This window comes from Sarcophilus harrisii, chromosome 4 (assembly GCF_902635505.1).
Source record: "Sarcophilus harrisii chromosome 4, mSarHar1.11, whole genome shotgun sequence".
In the NCBI taxonomy this organism is placed as follows: Eukaryota; Metazoa; Chordata; class Mammalia; order Dasyuromorphia; family Dasyuridae; genus Sarcophilus; species Sarcophilus harrisii.
Genome location: NC_045429.1, coordinates 357,248,252 through 357,269,797, shown reverse-complemented (window position 1 = coordinate 357,269,797; position 21,546 = coordinate 357,248,252). Strand labels below are relative to the sequence as shown.

General features: G+C 52.0%; 2 protein-coding genes across 4 annotated transcripts; both read left to right on the top strand.

The window, feature by feature from the left end:
* Nucleotides 1-211: 211 nt before the first annotated feature.
* PYGO2 (pygopus family PHD finger 2) lies at nt 212-6,162 on the top strand. Its single transcript, XM_031966681.1, has 3 exons — nt 212-549; nt 2,783-2,832; nt 3,349-6,162. The coding sequence occupies exons 1-3, from the start codon at nt 447-449 to the stop codon at nt 4,414-4,416; spliced, it is 1,221 nt and encodes a 406-aa protein (XP_031822541.1). The 5' UTR covers nt 212-446; the 3' UTR covers nt 4,417-6,162.
* Nucleotides 6,163-6,706: 544 nt separating this feature from the next.
* PBXIP1 (PBX homeobox interacting protein 1) lies at nt 6,707-21,314 on the top strand. 3 transcript variants are annotated; one of them, XM_031966678.1, is made up of 11 exons: nt 6,707-6,936; nt 13,348-13,435; nt 16,278-16,368; nt 16,640-16,710; nt 16,896-17,052; nt 17,435-17,671; nt 17,855-17,878; nt 18,215-18,282; nt 18,377-18,496; nt 18,907-20,126; nt 20,597-21,314. In XM_031966678.1, exons 2-11 carry the CDS (start codon nt 13,382-13,384, stop codon nt 20,649-20,651), a joined length of 2,097 nt encoding a protein of 698 aa, XP_031822538.1. In that variant the 5' UTR covers nt 6,707-6,936; nt 13,348-13,381; the 3' UTR covers nt 20,652-21,314. The 3 variants fall into 3 exon arrangements, with proteins under 3 accessions (XP_031822538.1, XP_031822540.1, XP_031822539.1); XM_031966679.1 differs by lacking the exon at nt 6,707-6,936 and adding an exon at nt 6,986-7,702; XM_031966680.1 differs by lacking the exon at nt 17,855-17,878.
* The last annotated feature ends 232 nt before the right edge of the window (nt 21,315-21,546 follow it).

The following is a 21,546-nucleotide window of genomic DNA, read 5'->3' as shown; positions in this document are numbered from 1 at the left end:
AGGAGGAGCAGATGGGTGGGTATTCGAGCGCGCACGCCCTGGGCACTAAGTTGGCTGGCTCTGCCCCCTCCAGGACAGGAGTCAGGCCTGGCTGGACCTTCCCCCTGGAGTCCCCGTCTCCCGGGCCTCTGGGATGATGGTAGAGTCCTTGTTTCCGCCTGCATGTCTCTTTCTCCCCTCCCCACGGAGTTGGAGTGGTGGAGCCCCAGTCGAGTTCCGGTTCCGGTTCTGGCGGCGGGCGGGCGGGCGGGTGAGTCGGGAGGGAGCTCCCCATCCGCTCTGGCGCTCGCTCCCTCCTCCGTACTGCCCAGGATGGTACCGCCCAGGGGCCTGCGCTGGCCCTGATCCCCCCCTCTGGGAAATGGTGCAGGCCGGGGGCTCTTGGCCCCCCCGCCGCCGTCCGGGCGGCCGCCGCCGCCGCCGCCGCTGACCCGCGCCCCCGCCCCATGGCCACCGCGGCGCCGCCCCCCCCTGACAAGCTGGAGGGAGGAGGCGGCCCCGCCGCGCCGCCAGCGCCGCCCAGCACCGGGAGAAAGCAGGGCAAAGCCGGTGAGAGCGGGGGCGGGGGGCTGGGGCTTGGGGGGGGGGCTCGGGCGGAGGAGTCCGGGCTGGCGTGGGGCTCGGAGGCATAAGAAGGGTTTCAGGGGTCCGGGCCCGCAGGGTGGCTGGGGGCTTGGGCGGAGGGCTCGGGGAGTCCGAGGGGTCCCAGGGAGAGGAGCGGGGAGCGGGGGCGGGGAGCCTTAGGCGGAGGGCTGCGGGGTGGGGGCGGGGGTCTTAGAGCGGGGAGCTTAAAGTTAGGCGGGTGTTCCAGGCTGGAGCTCCGGGAGCCCCAGGCTCCTCCTGGCTGAAGTGCGTGAGGAGAGAGCAGCCCCAGAGACCTTCGCTTGGGAAGTTTTCCGGGGCCGGGCTGCGAGAGTTGTGATTAGGCTCCTGGGCTGGGGAGCGGGGGTTGAGGGACTTGGAGATGGAGAAGGCTTTTAGATTAAGGGGGGCGGAGGGCTGCGCAGGCTGATTCTGCCCCTTGGAATTCTCACATTCTGCGGTCCTTTGAAGTCTGCAGGGTAGAGATCACGGGAAAGCATTTGCAGGGTGGAGGGACGGCCATCAATGAGCGTTTGTTAAAGGTTTACTAGCCGTGTGCCAGGGACCGTGCTAACCACTGGAGATACAAAAAAGCGGGGAAACAGCACTAATACTCTATTGGAGGAAACAATATTGTAAACAATTGGTTCTGTGCACACAGTAGGTGGGAGGTGATTTAAAAGGTGAAGCGCTAGTAGCTGAAGCAACCAGGAAAGGCCTCCCAAAGATGGTAGGCTTTGAGCTCGGTCTTTTTTCTTTTTTTTTTTTAAATTTCCAGTTCTGGTTCTCTTCCTCCTTCCAGTCCCTCCCCCAACCATTGAGAAGGCAAAGGAAATCCGATACCCATATGAAGTCATGCAAAACATATTTCCACATTAGCTATGTTGAGGGGACAAAAAAAAAGTAAGGAAAATAAAGTTTAAAAAGGACATTTCAATCGACCCTCAGAATTAATCGGCTCTCTAGAGGTGGATTGTACTTTTCAGCATGGATCCTTTGGATCACTGTCTTGATTCTAGAAGCTAGATCTTTCACACCTGATCATCCTTACAATATTGCTACTGTGTCCGATATTCTCCTGGTTCTGTTCGCTTCTCTTTGTATCAATCCATATTAGTATTCCCAGGATTTTCCGAAACATCCCTTTTCACCTTTTTCAGCACTATAGCATACCATGACAGACAATTTGGCCATTCACCAACTGATGGGTGTCCCCTCAGATTCCAGTTCATTGCCATCACAAAAAGAGCAGCTATAAATATTTTTATACAAATAGATCCTTCTTTGGTCTCTTTAGGATATAGACTTAGTAGTGGTATTATGCAGGTTATAGTTTGCATAGTTTTTTAGCCCTTTGGGCATGTTTGAATTGTTCTCCAGGATTGGTTCACCAGTTCATAAGTCTCACAGTTTATTAGTGTCCCTGTTTTTCCATAGGCCCTTCCAGGCTTTGTCATGTTCCTTTTCCATTGTGTTAACCAATCTGATAGGTGTGAGGTGGTAGAGTTTTCAGTTTGTGTTTCTCTAATAGTTATTTAAAGCATTTTTCATATGATCATAGCTAGCTTGGATTTCTTCTGAAAATTGCCTGTTCGTATTTTTTGACCATGAAAATAAAAGGAAGAGGTGAGGGGGCAGAATATTTTAGGGGGACAGGACAGTCAGTAGGGACAAAGACATCTGGATTTATAGGAGATTCTACTTTGTGCATTGGGGGAATTGAGAAGATGGGGCTGGCCAAGGATTCAGCAGGGCTTCTAAGCTCATTGGAGTCAACCTTGAGGGGGGCCCTTGATTGGGGCCAATTTGAAATGCATGCCAGACTCCTAGAGAACTTTAGCTCTATCTTAAATTATAGAGACTTAGGCCTGAATTATTTAGTGAGCATCTGGGGAGGAGGAGTTAGCAATTGAGGGAGTCCTAGACTGAAGCTCTGAGACACCCCTTTAAATCCCAGACTAAGCCTGGAATGTTGTTCCTCTTTATCCTTCTCCCTTTGCATTCTTGATCCTGGCATTCCAGGTTGAATGGGAGTTGGGAGAAGAGCAAGCCTTGGGTTGGAAACAATATGGAGACTTGACAGCACTGAAGGAAGAGGCTTAGAGATTTGACTCAGGGCATGGCTTTGGGGAATGGGATTTGGGAAACCTAGATTGCCCATTTCTTGGAGACATCCTCCTCAACCATTCTTTCTTTCCAGGTCTGCAAATGAAGAGCCCAGAAAAGAAACGGCGCAAGTCAAATACTCAGGTGAATGTTGTATATTAGGTGGAGTGGTGGTCTTTTTTCATTAGCCTTAGGGATACCACGTTCCTGGTTCTTGTGGGCCTATCCTGCTTGAAAGCTTTTGTGTTCCTTTCTATTCCTTGGCCTGGGTATGTAGGAAGAGAGGAGGAGGAGGAGGAGGAGTTCCTGTTGGTGCTGTTTTATAGATCTCTTCTTGATCTATTCACTACCCCTTCAGGCTTACTCTGAAACAGGTTGAGTTTGATTTTATCAGAGGCCCCCTTCCCACTCTAAATCCTGTGGTATGAGTAAGCCAAGAGACTGGGTTTGACAGAAGTTTCTTTTTGGTCAGGCGCGAGCAAGGTCCACAATCATTCCCTAGCTACCAAATTTACTTTATTGTTCCCACAATCCCTTGTTCCCTTCTATTGGAAGGGAACTGTATTTTGGATCTCCCTCCCTGTTCTCCAGGTCTTTGTTTTTCTGTGCTCTTTCACCTGTAATGCCTCCTCTTCCCTTCTTTGTCCTTCCCCTTTCCAGGGTCCTGCATACTCACACCTGACGGAGTTTGCACCACCCCCGACTCCCATGGTGGATCACCTGGTGGCATCCAACCCATTTGAGGATGACTTTGGGGCACCCAAAGTTGGGGGGGCAGCTCCTCCTTTCCTTGGCAGCCCTGTGCCCTTTGGTGGATTTCGTGTGCAAGGGGGCATGGCAGGCCAGGTGCCCCCAGGCTATGGTGGTGGAGGTGGAGGTGGGCCTCAACCACTCCGAAGACAGCCTCCTCCTTTTCCCCCCAATCCAATGGGTCCTGCCTTCAATATGCCCCCTCAGGGCCCTGGGTACCCACCTCCAGGTAACATGAACTTCTCCAGCCAGCCCTTTAACCAGCCCTTGGGCCAGAACTTTAGCCCTCCTGGGGGACAAATGATGCCAGGCCCTGTGGGGGGGTTTGGACCCATGATTTCACCTACTATGGGGCAGCCACCCAGAGGGGAGCTGGGCCCTCCCTCCCTTCCCCAACGATTTGCCCAGCCAGGTGCTCCCTTTGGGCCCTCACCTCTTCAGCGGCCTGGTCAAGGGCTCCCGAGTCTGCCTCCTAACACGAGCCCGTTCCCTGGTCCTGATCCTGGTTTCCCTGGTCCTGGAGGAGAGGATGGAGGGAAGCCCCTAAATCCTCCTGCAGCAACTGCCTTCCCCCAGGAGCCTCATTCGGGCTCACCTGCTGCTGCTGTCAACGGCAATCAGCCCAGTTTTCCCCAGAACAGTGGTGGTCGGGGTGGGGGCACCCCAGATGCCAACAGCCTGGCACCTCCCAGTAAGACAGGCGGGGCATCAGGGCACCAGCCCCCTCCGGGCTTGGTGTACCCATGTGGGGCATGCCGGAGCGAAGTGAATGATGACCAGGACGCCATTTTGTGTGAGGCATCGTGTCAGAAGTGGTTCCATCGAGAATGTACTGGCATGACAGAAAATGCCTATGGGCTGCTGACCACCGAAGCTTCGGCCGTCTGGGCCTGTGATTTCTGCCTCAAGACCAAGGAGATCCAGTCGGTCTACATCCGAGAAGGCATGGGACAACTAGTGGCTGCCAATGATGGGTGATGTGGACAGAGGCAGCGTGGGACCAGGAGATCTCCTGGAAGACCATGGACCTTTCCTCTCGTGGCTCTTGGTCCCGGCTCTCCACTGGGGCTGGGAGCAGGCATAGTGACTCCTGGGGCTGAGAGAAGGGATTTACTGGGCAAGGGAATTCCTAGAGCTTTCTCTTTTTGAAACCTGTGCCTGAAGGGCTAAGAAAGAGTCCCCTGGGAGCCTCGTTGAGCAATGCCATTCTCTGATTGTCCAGGGTGTCTTAAAGAGGAAAGGATAGAGGGGTAGGATATTGAGTGGACATTATTGGTTAGGGGCTGCATTTCTTTACTGATGCCAGATGCCTTATAGTATCTGCCTAACACTCCTACCCAGTCTCACTCTGAGGGATAAACTCCTGAATGTTTTTTCCCCCTCTGGCCAGAGGTAGTTGTCAGGGTTTTTCCCCATTCCTTCAGTGGTCTCCCATGGGGTTTTAGCCCAGTGCAGAAGACAGTATTAACCAATGAATGGAACCAGGTGGTAGGGGTCATCCATTTTTTTCTATTCCCTTCCCACTGGCCTCCCTCCTCTGGAACCAAAAGGCTTTGAGGAAACTAGATGAAGGTCTGAACCACAACAGATTCCTGGAGATTTTGGTGACAGCAAGGTGAGAGATGGGGTTCTTGAGCTTGTTCTCTCCTCATACCAAAGTCACAGGTCCCTCCCTCCCCAGTTCCAGTCTTTTTATCTCCTGGTCCGTGTCATGCTTCCTCACCCCTGACATTTTGTACATCTCATAGACATTAACCATTTTTTTCAAATCTGCTCTTTTATCTATAGCACCTGTGTCTGTTATACTGAGAACTGAAGAAAAGAGTAGAAATCCCAACAATTTTCTCAGTAATGTATTTCAGGTGTTCTTATGAAGGATAAAAGTGAAGGTGACATCCTACTCCTTTGGATGGGACAGGGTTGCTCCCCATTCTGGGATCCTTATAGGAGGAGGAAAGAATTGGATATTTTCATATTTTCCCCCAGAATTTCCCAAGGCTTAAGTGATCCAGCAGTTTAAAATCTGAGTCTTCTGATAAAACCACTTGGCTGATGGAGATGGTTGGCTGCTCAGCATGGGGCCTCTCTGCTTGGCCCCTGCTGGGTTCTGAGTTACGTGGGTACCCTACTTGCCCCTTTCCCACCCAGATGAAACCCTCAGCTTGCAGCTCAGCTCCCCCTTAGTGTCTCGGGGTGAGGTTTAGTCATCCGGAAGGAATCAGCAGCCTCTAGCTGTCAGTACTCCTTTAGTTGAGGAGGGAATAATGGAAAAGGGCCAAGGTACATTTTTTCCTCTGCACCCTAGCAGCTTTCCCTGTTCCAGAGCGCTTGGATGAGATAACTCCAGGGCAAGGGGACTGGGCATCTCAGTTTCTTGTCTGTTTCTTGCTAATGCTCAAAGCTCTCAATTCCTGAGCAGAGTGGACCAGTGTTCCCATCCCCTTTTCCCTGGGTGGGGGGAATGAGAAAACAAAACATGAGAAATAACTGAGCACGGATAGACAACCACGCTATTAAATTTTGTGTTGTTTTGGTTTGCCTCTGATGTCCCTGTTGCTATTTTTGTGCATCCCTCCCCCGCCCCGTTTTCCTCTTTCCCCGTTTTGTAAAGAGCTACCCCCTCTATCCACTCAAGAGTAGGGTAGCGGGGCCGAGGTGGATTGGCATTGCGGGGGCCTTTGGTCTTTTTGTATGGTTGGATTTATAAAGTGACTTGAAAAACCACGTCGGAGACCTGGCTTGTGTTCGGGAGAATAGCGGGTGGGCTGCCTCTGCTAACCCCAACTTCTCTGAGGGCTGCGGTGTCCACGCGCTCGCTCACTCCTCCTTGCTGGGGAACGGGGGGCGGGTGATTTTTCTCACTGCCTGGGGGTCTCCCCCGGGAGCTGGGAACGGCCTGCACGAGCCTGGTTAGAGGGGGCTCCCGTGGGGCGGCGGAGACGCCAGAAGCCGGCCCCCTCCCGCCCGTGCAGGCCGTGAGAAAGGGACGGCGAGCTTCCTTTCTGGGCTGGTTCCGGGGCTGGGCCTCGAGCCAAGGCTTTGACGCCGAGGCCCCGGGGGCGAAGGGAGAGCCGGTTCCCCAGCGCCGGGAGGGGGAGGGGGAGGGGGAGGGGGAGGGGCGGAGCGCTGCCTATCTGGCCGCAGCTGCCCCTGTCCATCCCCAGCAGATGAGTCTTACGGCGCCGGCTCGGGGCTGGGGCATAAGCCCCGAGGCCCCGCTCCGAACCAACCGACGCGGGCTGAGGCGGGGGCGGGGGCGGGGGCGGGAGAGGGGCTCGAGGACCGCTCTCGACCTTGCTTCCCGCCGCAGCCCGAGTCTCTATGGCCCAGCCGCCTCACCCCCCTTTCCCATTGGTGCAAAGTTTTTCCCCCGCGAGGGAGCCGCTTCCCTATTGGTCCTTGGGGTGTCACGTGTCCCCCCCTCCACGAGAGGTCGGAAACTCGGGGATCCGGGAGCAAGTTCAGTCGAAGACCGAGCCCACCCCGGAGCGAGCTCAGGTAACGTCCCCGGCGTGGGGGGCGAGGGTGGGGAAGAACGGGGAGCCCGGGGGCACGCGCCGGCAGGCCGGAGGCTCTCCTCAAGGTCCGCCCGCCTCGCCCGGTGGTCTTCCCCGTGGGCGGAGGGGAGAGAGCGCAGCCGGCCTGGCCCGCAGGCCCGGGAGGGAGAGCTGGGCGCCCCCCGGCCCTTCCCAAAGGGGCGTCTGCGGCGGCTGGCCGCAGGGCCGGGGGGCTGTGCTGCGGGAGCCCCGAGCGCGAGGCTCGCCTCAGTTTCCTCGTCTGTCAAGGGGGTGCAGTGTCCCCTACGGACAATGGGTGTGAAACTGCGCATCTTTAAGGGGTGGGGGGCCGAGAGAGCACGACCTCCCGCTATTGTCCGAGTCCGGAGCGGGCGGGAACCGGGTATTCCTCCTCTCAGCTAGGGAGGCGCAGTTCTGCGGGGCTCATTCCATTGCTTCCTCACCCCAGCCCAGCGGGGGAGCCACGGCAAAGTGCTGTTATCCCCATCTTACAGATGGAGAAACTGAGGCTTGGAAGTGCTTTTTCCTTGGCCCTTAAGCGGGGCATCTGGATACAAACTTTGCACCCTCAGACCGGGGCATTTCATCACGCTGCCTCAGAAAGCAGAAGGAACTTAGACTGTAGAACTCTTGGAGATCTTAGAAATTTTCCAGGTGAAGAAACAGAGCCAAAATGGGGGTGGGACTCTTCTCTGCATGCTGGCACAGGACGGGGAGCCCTAGGGACCCCAGAAGGCTGATGCAAGGTATGCCGGGTCCTGGGAACCCAGGGTGCTCGGGTAGGAGCCCTTTTCTTGGCTGGGTCTCCCCAGGGTGGGAGAGAATGTTTTGATGACCTAAATACTAGTCCTCATTCCCATGGTAACAGTGGGCCTGACATCACCTTGGTTGCCATGGAAGTCATCGCTGGGGGACTTGAGCACGCTGTACCAGAATGAGGGGTAAACAGAGACTTTACCAGTGGCTTTCACTTCCTTCCTGTTACTGCCTGTCAACAATCTTACCTAGTAACTGAGCGGCCTGCAGCAGCTGGCTTGCAGATAGAAGAGAACTTGGAGGTGGAAGAAAGAGATTAGGGATTTGCAAAATGTTTACAACACACTACACCACTACCCTACAGTGAGCAAAACACTGGCTCTGGAGAGAGATAAAATGCAGATGAAGTCCCTGCTTTCAATAGGCGTAGGACATATAACTTGTAACTTGTATTATTTCATAATATGGTACTTGTGTAAATTGAGGTGTGAAATCTGGGGAGGAGGGAGAGAGGAAAGAGAGGAATTAGAGGAGACTTGGTGGAAGAGATGGCCGTTGAGCTGGGCTTAAACAAAGGGTAGGATTTCAGGAGGTGGACAGAGATGGAGAAGGGTGATGGTGCCGAGAGCATAAAGAGCATCACAGTAGCATCTTCATGGTAGAAGGAAAGAAAAGGACCTAAAGAGTTCAATTTAGAATTGGTATTACTTACTGCACAGACTTGGTGAAGGAAGGTTTCTAGCATTTATGGGAGGGAAGAGAAGAGGCAAAGTTACAACCTGAGTTAAGAACATGGAAGATTGAGATTTGGAAGGTGAGCTCCAGTGGAGTGCCCCGGCAATCCATTCTTGTCCATATGCTTTTTAACATTTTTAACAGTGACTTGAACAATAGCAGAAATGCAATGTTCCATCAAGCTTCCAGATGAAGAGTTGAGAAGTGATAGTGATGAGATCTTGAGGGGTTGGCAGAGAAAAGCTGGAGTACTGATAAGATTGCTCCTTGAAATGAGCAGGGAAGGGCATTGATGTAGATTAGTTCAATTTTATAGTCCCACCCTCTGTGGTGAGTAACCCCATTTTGCTCTGTCCTGTCAGAAATCCAAGTTATATCAAAGTCCTGAGGTTAAATTTCCCCTATAAGTCTGTGGTCCATAGCATCTTTGCTGAATCCCTTTTGGGGTTAGCCCACCCTCCCCCATGCCTCTTGATGTCTTTTTCCTTATAACTAACTAGCTCTTTTAGGGTTCTATATCGCCTTATGGATTTAACTTGCCAGTCAGTCGTTGTAGTTATTTTGTCCTTATCCCGAAGAGGACCATGACATGAAAATGAATGGATTAACACTTAACACTTCCTAGTTGTGTGACCCTGGGCAAGTCATTTAACCCCAAGTGCCAGGAAGGAAGGAAGGAAGGAACGAACGAACTTCTTTCTCTGGTAACCCCATTGCTCTCCCAATTCCATTTTGTATTTACCACTCCTTCTGTCTGTTGTATCCCTTCATTTGGTCTGTCACGTCTCCTCTTAAATAAGCCTACCTTTTGCCAAAAAGAATGACCATTGTGAATTCTTCACATGACTGAACAATATTTGGTGCCTGAACATCACTCTCAGCATTTGTGCTGACCGTCAATAGTATACAGATATGGAATTGGTATCCAAATGATTTGGGACAGACTAGAAAGATAGGCAAAATTTAAGATGATAGAATTTGTAAATAAATATTAAGTCTCATCTGCATTAAAAAGAAAAAAAATCAGCTACATATACCGTGACAGAATTTGGCCTAACCAACAATTAGTATGAAAATGAACTGGGACTTTTAGGGGAAAAATAAGAGGAAAGAAAGGGAATAAGCATCCATATAGCCCCCATCCCAGTGCCAGGCTCTATCCGAAGCACATTACAAATATTATTGTAAAAGACTATTATTAACTCAACATGAGTCAACAGTATAATATGGCAGGAAAAAAATCTGACCTGAATTTGTGGTTCTTATTCAATTGGGTCCTACTCTTTATGACCCCCCCCCTTTTTTTTTTTTTTTTTTTTTTTGGGCAAAGATACTGGAGCTGTTTGCTACTTCTTTCTTCAGCTCATTTTACAGAGGAGGAAACTGAGGCAAACAAGGTTAAATGACCTGCCTAAGATCACACAACTATTAAGTATCCAGCCTCAGATACTCAGATCCAGTTTTCCTGACTCTGGGCCCAGTGCTGTATCCAGTGTGCCACCCAGCTTCCCATATTGAATTTAGGCTGAATTAATGGAAACAGTAGTGTTCAGACAAGGGAAATGATAGTCCTGTTGTGCTCTGCCCAATAGAACCACAGTGTTCATTTCTGATGCTGTATTGAAGAAGGACCATGACACATTAGAGTGTGGATGTCCAAGAAAGGATGACCAGGATGATGAGAATACAGGACCATAGGAAGATTGTGCCTTGAGCAGAGGAGCACTGAAATACTAGTTGATTGATAGGTCTGTTGATCAGCTAGGTCTGGCAGGCAGTAGTCTGGAGCTTAGAAAGTAACTTGGGGATAGCAGAGGAGATAATATGGGAATGTGTACCTGGGTGATAGTCAAAACCATGGATACAAATGAGATGAGGAGTCTCAGTAGAGAAAAAAGAGTAGAGGGGTGGGGACTGAATGTTTGTGATTACGCCCCATGAAGAGTAGGTATGAAGATTGGAACTCTGTGGAATTGGAGTAGTGAGGAAGTTGGGAAAAGCATAGAAGGACGGGGTGTCTGAAGCAGAAGCAAGGAGGGGTCAGTTTACAGAGAAGGATGTGACCTGAAAAGTTCATTGGACTTGGTGATAAGGTACCTGGTGACCTGAGAGAGGAGTTTTAAGTGGAGATGTATGTGGTGAGGCAGTAGAAACTTCAGGTTTTTCAAGAATTCTGGCAGAGAAAGGGTGGTATGTCAGAAAGAAATCACATTGTAGCTAGATGGATTTGAAAGACTGAACAAAGTCATTTGTAGGATTGGGGGGAACCTAGTAGGCACATGGGAAAGAGCCAATGGTAGGGGAGAGATTGAAAATGCATAAAAAAGGATATAATTGGCTAAGCAAGGACTGAGGAGGAGTGAGAAGAGAAGAGAAAGATAGGCACCGGAGCTGAAAACAAATCTGTAGGAGTTTAGAAAATCTGGATTGAATTTTGAGAAATTCTAGCAACCATCCTCTGTCTCCATAAAGGCCCAAACCTGCTTAGACATGGGGCAGTGGGGTTGAAATCATTTATTGCTTTTAAAGTTGAAATTGCTGTTTCTTTGTTCCGTTTAGTTTAAAGTTTCTTCATAATGAAATCATTCTTGGGGGTGAGTGGGTGGATGGTGGTGGCTAGTTTTAGCCTCTCCTATTATAGTTTCAGGAATCTTTAATAGAACAGCCACTGCCCTGTGTCCCTGCCTTTCCCTACAGGTACTTATTTTGAGATAAGAAGTTGTATGATCTTTGTCCTGTCTTTTCTTTCTCTTAGATCTTAGGCAGATTGCTCCAGGTCCTCAATTTCCTCATTTGTAAAAAAGAGGGTCCTGGCTTAGATGATGTCTTAAGATCTTTTCCATTTGAGTGATAAGTGACTCCAAGCTGCATGTTTTATAGTAAAAGTTCAAATCTTCTGGTAAATAATAGTCTAAGAGGAGTACAGTTTTCAAATCTTGCTTAAGACACAAAACTACTTTGTCCATAATTTGCCTTCCCCCAGTGTTAGCTCAGTAGGTAGTTAAGTGTCTTAGGAAGAGCTGAGTTCAAAGACAGCCTCAGTCACAGTGGGCAAGCCCCTTAGCCTGTCATTTGCCTCAGTTCCTCATTTGTAAAATGAACTAGAGAAGGAAATGGCCAACTACTTCATTATCTCTGTCAAGAAAGTAATGAGTAATAAGGAGCCACTGAACATTAGCCCCCATTGATTTAGCATCTTATGGTTTTTAAGCACTTTTCTCATGATACCCACTTTACCAGTTAAGGAAACTGAAGTTCATAGAGGTAAATTCTTTTGCCCTGAGTCCACTCAGTTTGTGCCATGCTGGGATTTGAATTCTCCCCTCTTATCTACAAATCCAGCTCTTTGGGGGAAGGGGAATGCTGTGAAATTAGAAAACTGGAGCTTGGAAGGGATCCAGGAAAGACACATTCCCCCGAGGCCTCAAGATTGAGGATTGAGGAAATGACTAGCCAGAGGAATCTGGATGAAGTTTAGGTCTGTCATGGTTGGGGAAGGTGAAAGATGAAATAACTGAGGAATAGGTTGGAACTTCCCAGACAATCGATTTTTTAGCAGTGTTTGCCATTTGCCTAATCAGCAGCAGACCTCCTCAGCTGGGACCTCCTATACAGAGGGAGACAGTTTTATGCATTCAAAGATAACAATATGCAGGATACAAAGTAGGATATATAATTAGGTCATCTGATTCTAACTGGAGGAAGGGTTGGGGGCTTTCTGAATGGGGAGGAGGAAGGCCAAAAGGTGCAATCCCCTGCTATCAGAAAAAAGAGGTGTCCCCTCCCCCCAGGTATCTGTATTCTGTCGAGAACATGGAACCAGTAACTGATTAACCAGCACGGGGTTGGTTTTCAGATAAGACACATGGGTTTCTTGAGATGTATAATTGTGAGAAAATTCCTCACATCAGTCTTTGGATCTGACCTGGCTTCTGGTCAGCATAAGCTGGGCTGTTAGTTAAAGATCTCCAAGAGGCAGGCAGAGAGAGCTAGGCAGGGCTGGTTTAAACAATGCGGTGAGATTTTCTCACTATCTCCGCAATTGAATAAAGTTTTTTCACCAGACAGAAGTTGAACTAGTCCATAATTGAATAGGAAGGGAACTGGGCTAACTCCAGAGCTGAATCACAAGATGGAGTGGCTGTGTGGTTCTTACCGATTTGGGAGGGGAGAAGGATGGAAAGTGGGAGCGTGGAAGGAGGGAGCAGCATTGTAAGGGCAAGAGAGCTTTCCCTGCTGGGGGAGTCTGCCTGAAAGCAGGGGGGACCAGCTGCAGAGAAGATATGGAGCAGGGAAGGATCTTGGAGGTCCCTTAGGTCGCCCCCCACCCTTTACAGATGGGTAGGTCCAAGACAGAAAGTGCTAAGTAGCTGAATTAGGATTCTCACTCAGGGCCCCCAGCTGCCCCGTGTTGCCTTCTCCTAATTGTATTACTCTGGTGAGGAAGAGGCTGGGAGCACAGAAAAGGAGAGAAAATTGGTTTAGTGAGAAAACTACCAGAACGCAGGAAACCTGGTCCCTTATTCCCCAGCGGGACCTTCGGACTCACTCCCCCAGGCTCCCTGGGCTACAGTTTCAACTGTAAAAATGAAGGAGAATTGAACTGAATGGTCCCTGAGATCTCTTCCTGTCCTGAAGTTCTGTGTCCTTTCAAGGTCATTCCCCATTCCTGCCAGCCAGCTAATCCCCTGGAGAGGCATATTCCTTTGTGGACATTTGCAAATACTCATTTGCAAGTCAAATGTTGCCCGCAAGTTGGTAGCTTTGGCCTTAGAAGGACCCAAAGTAGGGCAGGGTCCTAGGACAGTGCATTCTGCGGCCCTCCCCCCCTAGGTCTTCTTCCCTTCATCCCAAGGTGACCCCTAAGGGTGCTTCCCTTTCTAAGCCCTCTTCTCTGCAGGCGGTGTCTACTGAGGTCCTCCAGGTGGCCAAGAATGGAGTCTTCCAGCCCAGAGTCAGATAATAGCTGGGTGATTGCTGGCTCGGAGGTAAGGCCAGGGAGAGGCTGGGAATGTCATGGGAAGCCAGAATGGGTCTGGGTTGGGTGGGGGGAGGGTGGATTCCCAGACCCTTCCCTCTTTGGTTCTGAGTATCTTCCCTGGCTGCTACAGTGGAGGGCTAGGGGAAGCCAGAAGAGTCCTTATTCACCAAGGCTTCAGTTTGATGGAGACAGTATAGGAGAAGAGGCCCCCAGCCCCCCAAGGATGCAGACCCAGGCCCACAGACAGAGATAAAGATAGCCAAGCAGAAGGTTTAGTTACTAGTACTTGAGACTGGGAGGTGGATAGGGTGAGTGGAGCCAGAGGCATTAGTCTAGTAAAGCTTCCTTGAGAAGTCTAGTACAAAATAGGGTCAGGAGAGCAGGTTACAAGATGACTCTGGGGGGTTGGAATGACCCCTTCTGTGAGGAACGAGGGAGGCTTAGGTGGAAATAACGGGACAGGTTTGCCCAGATAGAAGAGTAAAATAAGAATTGTTGTGGAAGGGAAAAGGGAGAGGAGCCTTAAGAAATCTGAAATCCTTGGGGGAGAAGCAGGAAAGAGCTCTCAGTGCTGAGGAGGCAGCTGATGTCCAGAGTGCTGAACCCCTTCTTTCCCCTGATACCTTGGTGTAGATAAGAATGATTGGGAGAATGGTTGGGAAACAGGAGGTCCACAGATAGGGGGTAGCAAAGAGAGAGAGTAGGTTGACTCTATACTTCTGAATTATCAAATAAGGGGAGTTAGAGGAAGGAGCAGACTCATTGAGAAGAGGGGAATTATCTCAGCTCTCTAAACACTTAGTACTGTGTGCAAGGCACTGCATCAGAAATGTAGAAGTAAAAAAAGACAGATGTATGGATGGAGCCTCAGCAATTGTAGCATCTCCTAAATACCTATGCTCCCGCTAAAGCAGTGAGCCAGAGGCTAAAGGGCACCTCAGAAATGGTACGGGCCCTGCCTGCCCTCTGGGAGCTTAAGGGGAGAGACAGGATTTAAATGGAGAGAGCAAACAGCCCTCACAAAAGGTGCATGGAACAGAGTGAGTTGGAAGCAGAGTCTCTATGGTAGACCACAGGATCAGAAATCCATGTGTCCTGTGTCCAGATAAATCATGGAATTGGTAACAATTGCCATGCTGTGTTCTGGTGACACTAACAGTACTTCATGTGTCTCATGCTTTCAGCTTTACCAGGCACTATCCTCAAAGCATCCCCAGAAGGATGGTGTTATGGAAGGAGAGCTGCATTTGGAGTCTGGGGCCAGGGATTTGAGTCTGTGCTTGGTTTCAATGACAATTGCTGGAGCTTTTTAGGGATGTTACAGAAGGTTTCCTGTCATTTCCCTCAATAGAGGACCCCTGCATCAGCTTTGAGAGTCTGTGTCTTCTGTGAGACTTGGTCACCCAACAGCAGGGGTAGGATGGGGGTGAGGATCAGCTCCGCACTACTTGGATGATGTAGCTATTGGGTAAAGTGCCTTTTGGCTGCACATCACAGGTGGTCTGTCCTGCCACTTATATGATAAGGGCTAAATGACAGGTATAAACAGTGACTATGAGATTTTAGGGAAAGACTGGTGATTGACATTCATATGATATCTTAAAAGTTTTTAAAGTACTTTATCCATTATCTCATTTGAGCCAGATAACAGCTGTGGGATAGACCCCAGAATGTTATTATTATTTTCCTGTTTGTAGAAGTGAAGGCTCAGAGAGGTCAGTGACTTTGTGGTCACACGGCAAAGTTGTATTTTTAACCACTCTTTAGAATTCCAAATCCAGCAAGATCTTTGCTCTAAGACACTGCCCCTTGGCTCAGAGAACACAGTGGGCTGAGCTGGCTGGTGACTGTTCTTCTGGGAGGTGGGGCTTGAGCTGGGTCTTAAAGGATCTCAGAGGGATGAGTTGGGACAGTATGAGCAAATGGACAGAACCAGGAATACACACACACACACACACACACGACATTTTTTAGAAATGGTGACCACATCCATTTGTGGGTTTGGAGTGGAGGGTTCATCTGGAGGGAGGAGTAAGAGATCAGGCTGGAGTGGTAGTTTGGGAACAGACTGTGGAGGGCCTAAGTTTTCATTTAATTCAATTAACATTGATTCTTCACAAGGCAGTGGAGCTCCTGAAGTGAACTAAAACTTGCTTCTGACCTTTAAGAATCTTAAACCTGAGAATGTGCACAAATACAGAGAGAGGGAGAAGAATTAATGGATTTAATTATTTATGATTTAATTAGTACAGGGAACTCCCCAATAAGGAAATCCCCTTGGCCTCTGAAGGAGGCCGTTCTCTTAACTGTCCAGGCTAAGAGAGGTATTGGTCTGAGTGAGAGGCAGTGACTTGCTTCAGGTGACAGCTGCAGTCCTTGTCATTGATGGGCCATGAACCGAGGCCTCCTTGGCTTTGGGACCAACTCTCTTTACAGAAATAACGAATGTGAATTTGAATGTGTCAGGTGCAAAAATGGCCTTAGAGGATATATGGTCTAGACATCTCATTTTACAGCTAAAGAAACTGAATCCCAAAGAGCTTGTGAAGTAACTTCCCTCATGTTGTACCAGCGTGACAGAGCTGATGTGAGAGCCACAGGTGTCCTTGCCACACTACCACCACACTGGGGAAGAAGGGGGAGTTGGAGCAGTCTTACAGAGAGGGAGGTAATAGGGCAGGGAGTGGACAGGCTTGCTGAAAGAAAGGATGCAGAGAGAGAAGATGAGAGTCACGGACTGTGTTATGGGTCTGCTAAAGCTCAGCCCCAGCCCAAAGTACCCAGATGGAGCACTAGAAAGAGTGGGCAGCAGCTTCCACCAGCAGTAAATGGTACCCTTCTTCCTTCAGGGCTGTTTGCCAGTAGAGACCCTGGTCCCAGAATCTGAGACAGCTCCACAGACCTCAACGGGTGGACATGTAGGAGCCGTGGATGGAGAGGGTAAAGAGCCCTGGGAGGGAGGGGAGCAGATCTGCTTCTGGATTCCCTTGGAAGAGTGTTTCCTTGCCTCCTTTTATTGCCCATCATCTCAGCCTCCTACTCTCCCCACCCTCTACATCAGTTGATTTCCATGTTCACCTTGTTCTTGCCCTTTCCTCATTCTAAACTGGGGCCAGAGAGACTTGTTGGGCATATAGCGAGCCAGTTCTTCCAGAGGAGGCTGAGGAGCAGTTTCTCTGAACCTTCTTCCCGACTTTCTCCCTCCCCCCAGCACCTGTTGTTCCCCAGAAGCCTCCTGTCCAGCCTGATGCCAGCCTCCCAGAGGATGTCACAGATGTCAAGGTGCGTCCCTCCCCAGGGAAGGGATGGCAGCTAAAAGCATTGGGGATTGGCAGGCCTGCTTTTCAGTCTCCACTTTTGAATTGACTCATTGTAACTGTTAGATTGTCTCCTCTCCTATAAAATGGGGGTGGAAAGCTGGGGGATGAGGAGCAGAAGCCATGCTCAGGGTTCTTACCATGTGTCAGGTTTCCCTGGAAAGCAGCGGGAAGAGCATGGACCTCCCAAGTCCAGAGGAAGAAGAGACAAAGGGGAAGCCGCCAGAGGCCACAGAAGGGGCAGAGCTGGAGTCAGACCTCGTGGATCAGAAGGACCCAAAGACTGTCCCCCAGCCCCCTAAAGCAGGTGAGGAGCCCGCCTCCCTCTCTCCTTTGTTGGCCCTGTCCTGCCTGATGTTTCCGTCTTTCCCGCCAGCCCCTCCCAGAGTGCCGGGTCACCATTTCCCCTTGCTCAATAGCTTCTGAGCCCTGAGCCCAGCACACAGGCCCCTGGGCCCCCATGGGAATCTTCTGGTTCTCACATGTGATCCTCACGCCAACCCTGCTCGATGGGCAGGGCGGTCGTTCTTATCTTCATGTTGCAGCCCAGAGTCGCATGGCTAGTGAGCACTGGGGCTGACATGGCCAGGTGGGGACTGCAGCCGCCACGCCCTCTCTCCCCCTCGGTCTCCACCTTCTTGGTGTCTTTGCAACTTTACAGCTAAGTCTCCACCTCTGCCTTTACCCAGCTCCAGGTGAGGTTGGTGAGGGATTCAGCTGTTCCAGCAGTGAAGACGACCTTGATGTGGAGGGCCTGAGGAGACGTCGGGGCCGGGCGTCCAACCCGCTCCGTCCTCCAGCCTCCTTGGGGGGGGTGCATGAGCAGGCTGGCAGCGAGGGAGGAAGCGGGGAGCTCGGACTCTCCCTGAACACTTGTCTCCTTGGCGCTCTGGTCCTCGTGGGGCTCGGCTTCCTCTTCTTCTCCGGTGAGCGCCTGTGGCCCCATCCTCCCTCTCCGGCCCCTTCTCCCCCTCTCCTGTCCAAACCTTGCTCCTTTCTCTGACCAGTGTCCTGATTCTGCTTTTCCTCTCCCTGTCCCCTCTCCCTGTCCCCTCTCCCCCATCTTGATGCCCGAGGGGACTCACCCAGACTCCTCCATCTGTCTCCAGGTGGTTTCTCTGACCTTGAGGCTGGTGAGTGGGCAGGGGGCCTGGCTCAGATCTATGTATCTGATATTTTAGTTCTCAGACTGACTGTCTGGGAGCTGGGGTGGAAGGGAGAATGAATGATTAAGTCTGTCTTTTCCAATATGTAAAGTAAGTTTAAGGGTAACCCAAATTAGAATTCCTGAGAGGAAGGAGGAAGGGGAGGCAGAGAGAGGAAGGAGAGGGACAAGTGTGTTTGTGGGTGTGTCCCTCTGACTGTACCATAAAATTTCACTGAGACAGTTTGGGGTTCTTCATTGTTTTGTAGGATTTGGGCAGGTGGTGAGTGGCCAGCTTCCCAGACTACCTCTCTTTCTTTGCCAGGGCCAGCAGAGAACTTGGAATCAGAAGTGACCCCAGAGTCTGAGTCTCAAGACATTCAGGATATCCAGGTGGTGTTCATGTCTCCATGTGTCTGGGGGCTCACTCCCATGTGTTCTGGTTCTGGTATTTGTATGTGTGACCCCCAGCCTTCCTCTCCCCAAGGGTGGTCTGAGGCAGCAGCAACAGGCCGAAAGTCTCCCAAACCTCCAGTCCATGAGCCTCCTGCTGGACAAGCTGGCCAAAGAGAATCAGGACATCCGACTCCTTCAGGCCCAGTTGCAGGTAGGAGAGCAGGCTGCTTGTAGGCTGGTAGGATACTACTGTTAATGATGATGAGCAGAGCTAGTGGGAAAAACATTGGCCTTGGGAGGTTGTGGAAAGTTTGGGTAAGTCCCCCTACCTCCTGCTGTGGCCCTCAGTATTTCATCTGTGCAATGGGCTGGGTGGTTAATTTATCTCTGAGATCCCTTCCAGTTCTGATACTCTCCGATTTGAGTCAAGAGGAGAGCTTCCCTGTGTAGCCTTTGGGACTTTGGTGATGGCAGAGTTCTCTCTCTAGATGGAATTGGAGATGAAAGAATGGCCATTTGGGGGGCATGGTTACCGCCCCTGCCATGTTCCTGTCTCCCTGCGGGCTTCCTAGGCCATGACTGGTAGTTCAGCTCTCTCCCCATCTTCTTCCTCCCTGCCAGGCTCAGAAGGAAGAGCTTCAGAACTTGCTACACAGACATCCGGGCCTGGAGGAGGAGAACGAGAGGCTCCGGGGGGCCCTGCAGCAGCGAGAAGCCTCCCAGCGGGTGCTGGAATCAGAGATGCAGGAGCTCCGGAGCCGCCTGGGGGAGCTGGAGGAGACCTACTCGCAGACGGTAGATGGGACCTGCCAGAGTGGGGGGAAGACCCCCGAGGCAGCGGAGCCCCAGGGCTTCCTGGAGCAGAAGGAGCGGTTGGAGGCTGAGGCCCAGACTTTGTGCAAGGAGTTAGAGAAGCAGAGGCTGCTGCTGAGCTCAGTGCAGAGGGAGCTGGAGAGGAGCCTTCATGAGTCGGGGCTGGGGGACGGGGATCGAGCCAATCTGGCGGAGTTGGGGCGGAGGCTGGCTGCGGAGCTGCAGAGGGCAGCGAGCTGGGGCTCCAGGGAGGGCCAGGCCTCCAGGGGTCTGGCCAACACATCTGAGGCCTGGGGGCAAGGAGGAGCCCACTTCAGCAGCCCCCGGGAGCCGAGTCAGAAGGAGAAGTGGAAGGACAGCCACAGGGACCACAAGGCAGAGAAGTGGAAGCACAAGAAAGAGGAGTATGGTGGCGAAAGGAAGAAGAGCTTCAAGGGCAAAGGAGACGGGCGGTCAGAGAAATGGAAAGAGGAGAAGCGAGGGCCTGTGGAGTTTGGGGGCAAGGACGGAAGGGAGTGGAAAGGGGTGAAGGAGCCTCTCAGGAAGAGCTGGGGAGGCTCCAGAGGCAGTGAGAGGCAGAAGCACCCAGCACCGAGGGAAGGGACTAAGGTCAGTGGCCCCGCCTCCCAGGACCCCCAGCTGACCTGGAGGAAGGTGCTGAACCACAAGTACCGCCTGCCACAGGGCTGCTCCGGCATCACCGAGTGCGCCCGCCAGGAAGGGCTCGCCACCTTTGGGGTGGAGTTGCCCCCAGTTCGGAAGCAGGAGCTGGCATCACTGCTGCAGAAGTACTTGGCCCGGCTGCCCTGGGGCCAGCGGCTTCCTGAGCCTCTCTCCTTCCTGTCCACCTACTTCAGTGAGGACGGCCTCTTCCGCCACGACCGCCTTCGCTTCTCGGACTTTGTGGAGGCCATGGAGGACAGCCTGGAGGAGGCTGCGGTCAGAGAGACGGGTGATGACGATGAAGTGGATGACTTTGAGGACTTCATCTTTGGCCATTTCTTGGGAGACAAGGCGCTGAGGAAGAGGTCTGGGAGCCCAGGGGGGAAGAAATCCGGGGCCTGTGGGAGGGGCAGGGTTGGGCACGCTGGAGCTGGCCCAGGAAATTCTTGATCCACTAAAAAACTAAGGAGTTAGAAGGTTCAAGGCTTAGTGTGGGGTTTGCTCCAGCAGGCTCCACTGCAAGTTGGAGTGAGGGTCGGGAAGTGGAGAGCCTCTGGCTGTCCTCCCTGGCCTGTGGGGGGCCTGCTGTCCCCATCACTGTGGCTGCCGCCTTTCAAACCGGAGCCCAGAGCTGGGGGTGGGCAGCGGTCCTTCACCAGGGAAAGAGTCAGGGTGGGCCTTGGGCCTTTGTGTGCGTGTGTGAGGGTCTTTGGCTGCCTCCAGGAGCCACTTTTCTGTCCGCTTACCCTCAGTCTTTGTTTCATTGGGGTCGGTCTCCATCCTTGTGGCGGCACTCATGTTAACCTGCCTGTGTCCCTGCCGTGTCTTCCTGCAGGTCTGGGAAGAAAGACAAGTATCAGAAGGGGCCCAGGAACTACCGGGAAGGCTGAGGAAGACGGCTGTGGGGGCTCGGTGCCTGGCGTTTGCCCACTGCTCCGCCCAGCCATCAGAGAGATTGGGGGGCCTGGTCTCCTTCGGTTTTTATCGCTGACTGCATGGGTGTGGTGTGTTTGGGGATGTCTGCGACCCCGGGGGGGGGCATTAATGTGGCGCCTCCCCCTGGCACCAGCATGGCCTTGGCTGCCAGGAGTGAGTAAGTTGAGAGCTCAGACCCCAGCTTGCTCAGGAGTCGCCACTTTAGCTTGGAAGTGCTCTGATGCTGCTTATGCTTATTTATGTGTGTGGATACAGTCAGGCCTCTTCCCCTCTCAGGTCCCTGCATGGAGACCCGGTTGGCTCCGGTTCAAGCGACTTGTGCCAAAGTGGGCCGCTCCTCGGGGCGTGGGGGCCGGATGCGGGCCCCACAGGGGGAGCCAGTCCTCCCCCCAGGGCCTTCTGTGTATATGTGCGAGGTGCCAGGGGCTGCTCGGGAACACTCTCCCTCCCGCCCCTGCCATGCTCTGTTTGCTCCGTGTGTGATGCAGCTTGTGGGGGCCTGGGGCCCACTTAGATTTCTCTGTAGGTGTAGAGTTGGGAGGTCACTCCCTTGCTTCCAGGCTTTTGCCTTGGACACTCGGTCAACACTGAATTCAATAAAGTGCCTTTGTTGGTGAGGTGGCTGTGGCTGTTTAAATGGGTGGGGGTGGGATGGGGCCCTCTCCCACTGTGGGTCCGCCGTCCCTGGTGCCCACAAGGGCTGGGAGACCTGTGGAGATCGTCTGTCCCAGCCCCGCTCCCAAATACTTTACCTTCATCTCTAGCGTTTACCTTCATCTCAAAGCCCAGCACTTAGTCCCGACCTCTCTGTTCAGCCATCATCCCTGACAGTCCCCTTCCACCCAGCAC